At 48.5% G+C, this 11283-nt stretch overlaps 1 protein-coding gene across 1 annotated transcript in view; it reads left to right on the top strand.

Moving 5' to 3' along the window:
• Nucleotides 1–11283, top strand: part of LOC142575110 (neprilysin-1-like) — a 357362-nt gene that overhangs the window by 111566 nt on the left and 234513 nt on the right. Inside the window, exons 8-9 of the mRNA XM_075684106.1 lie at nt 7391–7494; nt 7554–7612. Coding sequence (XP_075540221.1) covers nt 7391–7494; nt 7554–7612 — 163 coding nt within the window. The remainder of the gene's footprint in view (nt 1–7390; nt 7495–7553; nt 7613–11283) is intronic.

Consider the following 11283-nt stretch of genomic DNA (forward strand, 5'->3'; position numbering starts at 1 on the left):
GCGTATGATGTGTTCTTAGAAAAAATCCTCCATAGTTATGACCAGGCATTTCCACACGCTTTTGCCAAAAGCACACAAAAGCGAAAAAGGTATGGATTACCAAGGATTTGTATAAGCGTATTAACTTAAAAAATTTATTATTCTCTCGGTACCAAAAACAAAAAATCATGATCATCTCGGAGAATAATAAAAATTTCACAACAGGCTCAATATCGACATCAAGCAAGCAAGATCTGATTATTATGAAAACAAGTTTTCATTAGTAATGCACAGCCCCAAACTGATGGTGGTGGTAACAACTTTATTGACAATCTGGCAAATTCGTGGCCTGGGCCTAGGCCGCCCCCGAGGAGGTCCGGAGATCCTGTCTCCTCGCCGCCTCACGGGCTTGCTGGATGGCCCACAGTTGATCTTAGAGGTTTGAGCTGCGCAACGCGGCCGTCCATCGCGCCGCAGCTTCATCTGGGGAAACTGCATTTTCTCTGCACAGAACCTCACATTCCCAGAGAATGTGTCTAAGAGATGCGTGAGCCCTGCCGCATAGTTTGCAGCTATCGTCTGAGTAGATGTCCGGATATACCATCCTGAGATGGACGGGGTTGGGGAAGGTCTTTGTTTGGAACGGCCTCCAGTCTACCGCTTGGGCCCTGCCGAGTTTGGGGTTAGGGGGCGGATAAACACGCCAGGAGTTCTGATAAAATTTTGTAATATCACAGTACCTGGTCATTCTCTCCCTCTCTGTCCATGCCTTCGTTGGATTTCCAACCGCAAGAGAGGATGCTTACGCGGGCGTAGAATGTGAGACCTCGCGCTACGCAGTGGACCTCCTCGTAGAGGTTGGGTACGGGGGTGTCGGGGGACGTGTGAGCCGGGAACCATATGATGTGTCGTTGCTCCGTCTCCTCGGAGGTGACATAGTTCGCGTTCGCTTTGAGTATAGCCTTAGCCTTCGGCGAAATTCTGCCTTGTGCATAGTTTCTAGCCACCGTCTGCGAGTCACTGAGTACGTACCTGCAACTGGGGTTAACTATGGCTAGGGCTATCGCCACCTCTTTCGCTGCCTTGGAGTTTTTCCACGTATCAAATTGATAGTTGATTTAAAGAAAAACCACTCAGGCTGTGCTGGTAGGAAAGCGATACGGGATGACGATATGTGCACTGGCCAGCTGGAGGCGCGAGAAGGCGGCATGAAAGGGAGTTCGAGGAAAAATCGTCGTAGAAAGAAGCCCGTAAAGATCAGAATGCGGCGAATAATGCAGCGCAGCCAAAGACGGCGACAGACGCATAAAGGCAGGGGGCGAGTGCGGTCGTCGTTGACGACGTGGGCGCATCAAGCACGTTCGAGCCACCGGTCAACAAGAGACCGAGAAACATGTTCTGCGCGGACAAAGGGCACGGGGCAGTTATGTTCCTCGTCGTTCGGTCGTTCTTTTCGGGGTGCATCATGTAGTGCGGAGGAGTGCAAGGTGGCTTACTGCCGTCACACTTACTGGCCTTCCGTGGCCGGTTCGGTGTAGGTCAGTTGCGGAATCTTCGGGCCTCATGTGAAAGCCACTCGGTGCGCCGTCACACTTCGCGAATGAGTCTCGACGCCGGAGAAAACAACGCCGTGCCGGGGGCTGCCACGCGTGCCTCGTCGTTAGTCGGTCAGCAACATCTGACCACGGTTGAAGCAACAGCACGCAAGGGACGGCGTACGTTGTGATTGGGCGCCAGGAGGAGCGACCCCTAAGTTGACTTGCGAATCGCATTAGGTTACCGTAGAAACTGCGGCCGCTAAGTGCCATATTCACCAACACATTTGCAGGTATATCACACTGAAATGTCTTCATCCCAAAACCTCCTTGGTACTACATAAAGAGATTTTCAAATCTCCTTTTTATTACCAAGCTCCTTGGTATTAACGATGGAAGAAGAGTACAGCTCGAAAGCATAGACCAAAAGGTAAGAAAATATTTCGCCGTGGACGCCACAGTGGCACCACTGATGACGGCATCTCCGGATCACTCCAAAGCCATCGCGCTGCAGTTTGCGTTCGACAACGAACTGGGCGTGCAATTCAGAGCATGTGTCCTTAGCGGATCGAGGCAGAAAAATGGGCGAAGAAGCCAAAGAAAGCCATTAACTTTAAAACGGCACAAAGAAATGAACTCTGTTTATTACACAATGATGCAGGCATATATTTGTTACGGTGAGAATATTTAAATAGCGTTTTCCTGTGTCTATCGCCGCCGAGTGTGATCCTAGAACTGATCCGGCAAGCGGCGCAACTGCAGGTGCACGTATATGCCGACGCGATATATGCATGTGCTGCAGGGGCGCCGCCAGGGGGGAGGGGGGCTTATGGGGCCTCAGCACCCCCCCCCCCCTGAAATTTTTTACTGCTGTCCCTGCGCCGCAGGCCAAAACAATCCTCGACGCCGGAAATCATGCTCGATTTTGTCTAGAATGCCCTTTTCATGCCCGAAAAAACATTTTAGCGCGAACATTACAAAATCGGGCTGGATTTTTCGGCAACGCCCATGCACCGGGAGTCACATATCGTAATGCAAGGAGCTCCATCCGAGCACAAAGTTCCAAAGGCGTAGTGGGCGGGCTCGTCGCGGCATTTCGCTGAGGCTGCGGAATCGGGAGCGCTTGGATTTCAATTCTGACACATATGGTTATAAAGTTCTAATAAACTTTGGATGCGAAAGGTGCATTGATATTTCCAAAGTCGTGCTTTAGATTTTCAATTCCGGAACTTTGTGGGCTTAATGTTATTATAAACATTTGACGCCAAAGGTGCATTGACTTTTCTAAAGTCTTAGATCGGAACATACAAGACAAGCCAAATCAACACACTATCAGACAAGTTGACAAAACACGCAACGAGATACGATGAAGCGAAGCGTTGGGTTGGTTCGTTTGTGCCGTCATGTCACATAAAAAAAATATCAACATTTTCTTTCACCTACGCCAAAGCATCCATGTCAAGACACTAAGGCCAGCCAGGGTAACTACGTTCTTATTCATTTTTTCTACTTTGAATTTTATTCGTGAGGATACATTGAGCCTCTTAAATTTTTTTTTATTCTCGCTACCCTACCCGCGGGCTGCCAGAGCCAGCCAGAGTGCATGAGTTTTTCTTGTGTTGCCGCGAAACCACCGCGCGGCGTACTTCGGTGCGCGTGTGGTTTTCTCTGGCCGAGTGCATTTTCGCCTGGCAGAGTTTTGGACGCCTTGTGGCTAGCAGACGAGAAAAACAATGGCCGCTCACCGCCATCACTGTGAAGACTTGATGGATTACACCGTGTTCGCTTGAGCGCAACCTCTCCGGAAAGTCTTGTCTCGCCGGTGTAAAATACCGAGCACTATGCTTATGGTTCTCGGTGGACCAAGCGTCTCACGTTTTCTTCGATAGTCATTTGGTAGCCACATTGGGTGCCCAGAGTAGGCATTGGATTGTGGCCAACATACTCTCCTTCGCGGTTTTTTTTTTTTCATTTCGGGGCCCCCACCCCACAAAAAGAAAGAAAAAAGATACATTGTTGCAGCGCAGCGAATTGTCGCATCCTGACAGTTTGTTACTTCTTTTGCGGAAAGTAATCGGCCACGGCACGCTTCGGTTGCCGGATACTATTATTATATTATTGTGATAGCAATTATATGAAGGCTCCAGGCGCATTCCTGCTGTCGCCGTCGCCCTCATGTTTCTTATGACGTCTCAGGGCAATAACGTCGTGACCGCGCGCCGCATGCTGTATGTGCGAGTGAAAGAGTAGGGTGGTGGTGGAATGGGTGAGCCGACGATGGTGGCTCAGTCTTGCGTGCGCAAGGGAGAAAAGCGGGGAGCACGCGTCGCACGCAATACGTCGGATGGGGTGGATGGAATGGGGGCGGGATCTTGGATTCTGTGAATCTGTGATTGCGCTACATGTTTATTTGCCTTGTTTGACGCATTATATACCGTGACTTTTTCTTAGATACGTAGATTTATTGGAGACTTATACGTATATTTAAATATCTTGTTGCGAGGTTTTGTGTATACGTGCAGTGAACTTGCTTTCCAGTGACACTTTTTTGCCCTTTATCAAGCATTTGTATATTCCATTATATCTTCGCATTTCTAATCAACGAGGGCGATTTAAATGAAAGAGAGCCTACCCACCCCGCGCAATAATGGTTCGGTTCATTATCTGCGAGACATGCGCGAAGCACACAGGCATTTTTCATTTACAAAAGCGACACGCAGATGTGAGGGTAAATGTTTTTTAATGCCCTTATACACTGGATCGAACATGGTTGCGTGACGTAATGGACACTTCAGAAGTTGAGCAGCGGGGTGCCGTGAACGTTTTGACAGCTGAAGGTGTTCCCCAAAAGGAAATTATTTGCCGTATGGCTGCCGTGTACATTGAACATTGCATTTAATTGGCCACTGCGAAGCATTGGAGCAAACGGTTGAAAAAGGACGTGAAAGTTGCAAAGACGATCCAACACCGGGTCAAAGCCATCGTGCAATCACCCCCAACAGAAGTGCAAAAGTTGATGAGCTAATGAGAAAAGAACGGATGATAAAATCGATGAACTGGCAGAGCGTGTGAACATCAGTCGCGGTTCGGTTCACACCATAATTCACGAACATCTCGGTCATCGGCTCTTGTGTGAGCAATGGAAGATTTTCAACCACCGCCAGAAGAAGGTTCTGCGCTGCCTTGACTCATCTGATCCGGTATCACAATGAGGGTGACGATTTCTTGTCTGCAATTGTAATCGGGGACGAACCACGGTGCCACTACTACGAGCCTGGAACAGGACGGCAAAGCTTACAGTGGAAACGTTCGAATTCACCGCCCCAAAGAAAGCAAAGGCCGTCATTTCCGCCAGAAAGGTGTTGTTTACTATTTTTTTTAGATCGTCAGGGGTCATTACTGATAGAATTTTCTAAAGCCGGAGAGACTATCAATCGTTTCCGATATTGTGAAACGCCGGATCGGCTGCGTGTCGCAATCAAGAACAAACGACGTGGAAAATTGACCAATGGGGTCATCTTGTTCCACGACCTGGCTATGTTGTTGTGCTGCTGAGCACGAGGTCGCGGAATCGAATCCCGGCCACGGCCGCCGCATTTCGATGGGGGCGAAATGCGAAAACACCCGTGTACTTAGATTTAGGTGCACGTTAAAGAAACCCAGGTGGTCGAAATTTCCTGAGTCCACTACGGCGTGCCTCATAATCAGAAAGTGGTTTTGACACGTAAAACCCCATTATTTAATTTAAAATTTTTCCACAATGCCCGTCCCCACGTCGCTGATGTGGTTAATACAAAACTGGCAAAGTTCAAGTGGGAAACGCTGCAACATCCGCCATACAGCTAAGACCTGTCGCCTTGCGACTTCCACATTTTGGGGCAAATGAAAAAAAAAAGACAGCTTAAGGGAAGCAGATTCGTGTCGGACGATGACGTGAAAGAGTGAATTGCAGATTTGTGGAAGCAGGAACCTAGGGTGTTTTTTGAGACGGGAATCACCCGACTCGTTAGTCAATGGGATCAATGTCTAAATGCTCATGGAGACTATTTTTAAATTAGGTACCCCGTTTGTCATATATTTGCATTGGCTCACTTTCATTTGACTCGCTCTCGTATATCTTGCAGAACAGCTTTATATAGGTGTTCTCTGTTGGGACAATAATTTCGGTGCAATTACTTAGGATACACGACCGGTGACAGCTGCTCCTGCGTAATACATTGGAATAAATGACAGCGTCATTGAGATTTTTCACTGGCCGTTGCATATGTACAAAAATGTAAACAAGGTTGTTGAATCACAAAGTTTCATTAACATATTTGTCGTCAACTTGTTCATTTCATGGCCTTTACACTTTTCATATCAGGGGCATGCACTGCTTTGCTGGTTTCGAACTGATATAGTTCTAAGGAACGTGTGATATTTTCTTTACTTATTAAATAGACAAGAACATGGAAGCATTGATAACAGTTATTTTGAGCACAATTTCTGGCACATACGAGTATATTTTTTATTAAACAATACATATATTACTTGTTTTGACAGTGCGTAGCGTTCAAGAATTCGTTTGCAGCATCTTTGGCAATGGCAATGCAGTTATTATTCATGTATTTGGTCTCTCGATAAATTGTTTAAGAGGAAGCTTTAGCTCGGGCCCAACTCCGACGCGGCCTATTCAAATAAATGTAAAACGCAGAAACGCTTTTCTGAGATAACCCCTGAATCATTTTTATTGAAATTTGTTGAATTTGAGAAAGTTAACTTACAGTATCTGTTGGAAGTGGAAGTTCGATTTGGGACCTGAATTTCGTTTAAAATATTTTGAACAACTTGAAAGTGCGAAAAAAAATAGAACACGGCGTTTACAAACGAAAAGCTCTTCATCAAAAACAGATATCGCGGTTCATCAAACGGCATCTATTATAAGAGTCAAAGCGGACAAATTCGGTATGTCAATTTGTATCTTACGTGAATTAGTTACGTGGTGCACAAGGGTTCTGCAAAAGCCGTATTTCGATAAAGCTAAATTATTTGAGATTCATTTGTAACGTATCAATTTTGTCCGCCGTAGATGTACTATTGGATGCGATTCACAAAATTGTGATAATGTTTTTCATTGTTGACTTACAGCGTTTTAAACGTGATAGTTTCGTTTTCTGAAAATTCGAGATTTGTACCAATTTTTAATAAAAAATTGACAACCTAAATGAAAAATTCGAAACCAGAAGACAGTAGAATTTAAGTTTTTGTTTTAAATGTAACAAACCTCATCACATTTCGCCCAGTGGTTGCAGAGAAAATCTAATTCACCTTCTACATGTATTTAGATAGGAGCATCCGAGATAAAGGTTCCTCTTAAGGAGGAGGCCAAGCTGCAACGTGAGCCCCCCCCCCCCCCCCCTCGAACGAAATTTCTGGCTACGTCACTGATGTGCTGTTATGTGTTCAACCTCAGCCGCTTTCACCGAGGGGCCGTGCTTGAGTAGTGCCACGCGATGACATAATTCTTGTAAAACCCCAGCCTGTGCGAGACCTCGAGAAAAACCGCGGTGACAATGAACGCCGACGCTGCTCTCGCGTTGCTCGATCCAGCGTTGCTCATTCCTCCGCGCCGTTGTGAACCCGGCCTGGAATAACAACCGGTCGTTGGCCGCTGCGTGACCCAGCACATGGCGCTAACAGCAAGGCAGGAACTCTTCCGTTGGCCCGTAAACTAAAAAAAAAAATCTAGCCGTGGCAGGGTAAAAGGAAACGCCATTCCTTGTGCCTTCTGACACTTCTGTCGTCCCTTGACTTGCTATTAGCACTAACATAAAATTTTATAGGGAACCACAAAACAGCCAAGATGTGCTGATGTGTGTGTCTTTCTTCTGATATAGGAGCTGCACCCAGAATCGAGCTTTGGGACGAATGTCGCCATACTTCTATCAGCCAAGGCAGAACAAAGCTGGAAGCGCCTCGGAAGATACAATTACTTCGATAGGTGAGTTGCGCGTGGAGTTGCGTTGAGAAGGAAAGCATATCATCGCCGTGTTCTTGCAGTGTGCCAGTTCCCCAGCTACGGATGGGCATCTCGTATGATGTCTACCGAAACGCTATCGGTGAGTGTTCTTGCCGAACGTTCACGTGTCAAACCTTATAATTTCAATGTCGGCTTACACAGCTCGCGTCTCCCTGACCCCGTTGTCCAATGTGCAGTGGACAGGCAACGTACACTCTAAAATACATAGTCATGGTAGCGTAGATACAACATCCCCTCTCGCACAAATGCGATTGCTCTTTCACAGCTCTTATATTGCAGTGAAGTAGAGGGCCATAGAGCATTTTCAGCAAATACTCTATCGAGCGCGCAGGTGCTCTCGCATCGACTGCGAGAACCCTGCGAAAGCCTGTTGGACTAGACAAGTTTCACGGCAGCGAAGCATTACACCGACACCGTGGCACATGGCTAGTGCTGGAATGCCGCAGCTTGCGCACTAACCTTGTGCCAAAGACGGCGATTTATTCTTTCCTGCTAAAACTAAAAGGCATTTGTGTATAAATGAAGTTATACGTAGTGGCTCTGCGGAAACCCGCAAGGTACAAAGAAGTAATTAGTTAAGGGTAAATGAGACATCCACCCAATCGTAGCAATTGCTACAAAGGAAACCCATACGGGTTCCTCGAAAGAAAAGCCTCGTAGTTGAAGAAAAATTCGACCGGGTCCGGGACTCGAACCCAGGACCACCGCCTTTTCAGGGTAGCTGCTCTCCCATCTCAGCTAACCAGGCGGCTACCTGATGGCAGCGCAAAGTCAAATTTGTCAACAACTCGAAGAAAAGGCAAGAATTTGACGTAACAGTTCTGCGGAAATCCGCAAAGTGGAGATAAGTAATTAAGGGAAAATTAGACATCCACCCAATCGTAACGACTCTAGTAATCGTAACAATTTCTTTCGAGGAACCTGTATGGTATTCCTTTGTAGCAATTGCTACGATTGGGTGGATGTCTCATTTTCCCTTAATTAATTACTTCTCTCCACCATGCACGTTTCCGCAGAACTATTACGTCAAACTCCTGCCTTTTCTTTGAGTTGTTGAGAAATCCGACTTCGCCCTGCCTTTGCTGGCTGCCTGGTTAGCTCAGATGGTAGAGCGGCTGCCCCGGAAGGAGGTGGTGCCGGGTTAGGGTCCCGCACTAGGACGAATTTTTCTTAAAGTGCGAGGGTTTTCTTTTGAGGAACCCGTATAGGTTTCCTTTGTAGTAATTGCTACGATTGGGGGGACGTCTCATTTTTCCTAATTAAATGAAGTTATTGGGGGCGAGGACTTACGGAGTCACCATCTGTTGGAAGCGCCTCTCTTGCGTAGTATGAGGGATCACGCCGCGCTCCTCATAGGTTTCGCTTACGGCGTTCAATAAAAACACCACGCGGCAGCCCTCCTGGACATTTCTGTCAGTAGTCTGAAAACAAGAGAAGTTTGTTACTGTCCAAAGAATAATCTTGGGCAAATGAAAGCACAGAATCGTGTACAGACGCTATCTCTACCGAATACGTACAGTGAACGCCACTGCGCGCGGTCGCCGCGATGGAGTCTCCCGAACCGGCTTCTTGTATGAAAGGTAGGCAAACGCTGAGAGAAGATTATGTGAAATATGTTCTTCTAGTGGGCTGTCTGTATAACCAAATGCAGCATAACATAATGAAGCCTCAATGCGGCGAGCGCACGGGTTCGCCATGACCGACTGCCAGTGGCGTAGCTAGGTCGTCTGGCACCCGGGGCCCATAGGTCTTCTGTCACCCCCCTTCCCGGGTGTAGCTGGCGGAAATAGGGGTGTCTTCAGACGCATATGACACCCCCCCCCCCCTCTCTGGTCCCTTGCACCCGGGGCCCACGGCCCCCCGGCCCCCCCTGTTGCTACGCCACTGCCGACTGCGCGTCTGCATGCATATCCGCACTCAATGTTTCGCTTTCGCTGCGTGCGCGTTTTCACACCGTTCCGTGAGATTTAGTCCGCAGAATATGAGCATTTGACAGTACCCAAGCAGCCAGTGTTGAGTGGACGCTATCAGAATTGTTCAAAAACAATTTCGTTATTGAGATACCGACGTCCACGGCGATTTTGGTGTGCCGTCGCGACGATTTAATCTTCTTTTGTCTTTTAAATTCTAGGACGTTTCAATATTATTTCTCAGGTTGCGCAGCACTGTATCTGTATCGGTCTTCTCGGCGTGTGATTTCCCGCTGCTTCTTTTCCGTAATTCAGTGCATTAATTCATAACACAAACATGACCATATGCCATGCCTTCTTTATTGTGCTTTTTACCGCTCCCTTTCCATTCGAGTTAACTTGCCAGTACCTAGCATCAAAAAGTTCATTCATCAAACCGTCATGACATCAGCCGGGCAGCGGGCGAGCGTCTCAGTTTTCTGCTACTCACCGAGCATAGCATGTCCCAGTGCCGTAGAAGAAATCTTCCTCGCGTTTGTGCTTGCTGCATATCTGAGTTGTAGCCCATGGCCGTCTGCCGGTTCTAAGTTTCGCGAGCCAAGCATCACGGAGCTACTTGTCCTGCGGCTACGTGTGAATAAGGCTGTCGCCCGGCTCCGTCGCGTACGTGTGACACTGCGGCACCGAGCAGTAGCCTACGTTGTTGCACACCTCCAAAGGCAGCCACTGCCGAGTGCTTTCAAATGTTGTCAAGCAGACACCTAAGGCGGGAAGGCCTCACCATTTAATCAGAGCCGCAGCGCAGGTGAGACTTTCAGCTTTCGTTTTCAGTTCGCTTCGGCACTTCCGAAGCAGCCGACGCGGCCGCTGTGTCCACGTGATCCCTCATGCCACGTCACGCCGATGGTGGCGCCAGCTTTTCCAGTGGTGGAGCTCGCCCCCAATATTTTGCGACTTATTTTCTACGCCACTTAGCAACAAGCCAATGACACGCCAGATGCATGCACCAGACATGCCACTGAAGCGAGCGAGGCCAGCTGCGCATGTGAGCGTTTTCTTGTTCGGCATCTGGTTTGCCTCTTTTTAATGCGTGGGGATTTCTATGCTTACCAAACCAGAAAAAATTGGAGGACGCTTAAGCTTCGCCTTCAAGAGTGGAACGCGATAGCCTTATCGTACCCCGTTCGCACCGCCCACTCACTCGCTCGGCATGCTCTTTGCACCCACCAATCACGCGGTGAGCACCAAGAAACGCAGCATTCGGCGCGGCAACGAAACGTGCGCCTGAGCAAGCGGAACGAACCGAAGAACTCGGTTTCTCGAAGGGAGAAACGATCTGCGCGAGCCAAACGTCGTGATCGGCACAGACAGCCGGGCCGCGACGCGCCATGAAGGCGGACGCGATCATGGTGCTGACGCCTCGATGGGATCGTCCTCTATCTCGCTTGGGAGCACCACACAGACGCATGACCCCTCGCCAGCAGCACGGCACACAGCGTAGGGGACGCTTTCCCGCCTGACGCGCTACGGCGCCGCGATCACGTCAGACGCTGCACCTAGGAATCGCGCTGTGAGCGGAAAGAGGAGCCGCGTCGCCTAAACACGAGGGATCGAGTGACGCACGCTGGAAGTTGGGAGGGGAGACAGCGAGAAAACTTATTGAAAGCGAGTGTATTGGGGCATCCTCGTACCAGTCGAGCACGCTCTTGGCGCGTCGGCGGCGACGAACGCGCTTCACCTCGGCTTCGCCAATGATTGTCTGTAATTGCGGTCATTCAACACAGATCTCGCAAATTTTGGTACCATCGTCTCCATGAAGATCAGCGGCACAAGTGAACAC

This window comes from Dermacentor variabilis, chromosome 3 (genome assembly GCF_050947875.1).
Source record: "Dermacentor variabilis isolate Ectoservices chromosome 3, ASM5094787v1, whole genome shotgun sequence".
Classification (NCBI taxonomy): Eukaryota; Metazoa; Arthropoda; class Arachnida; order Ixodida; family Ixodidae; genus Dermacentor; species Dermacentor variabilis.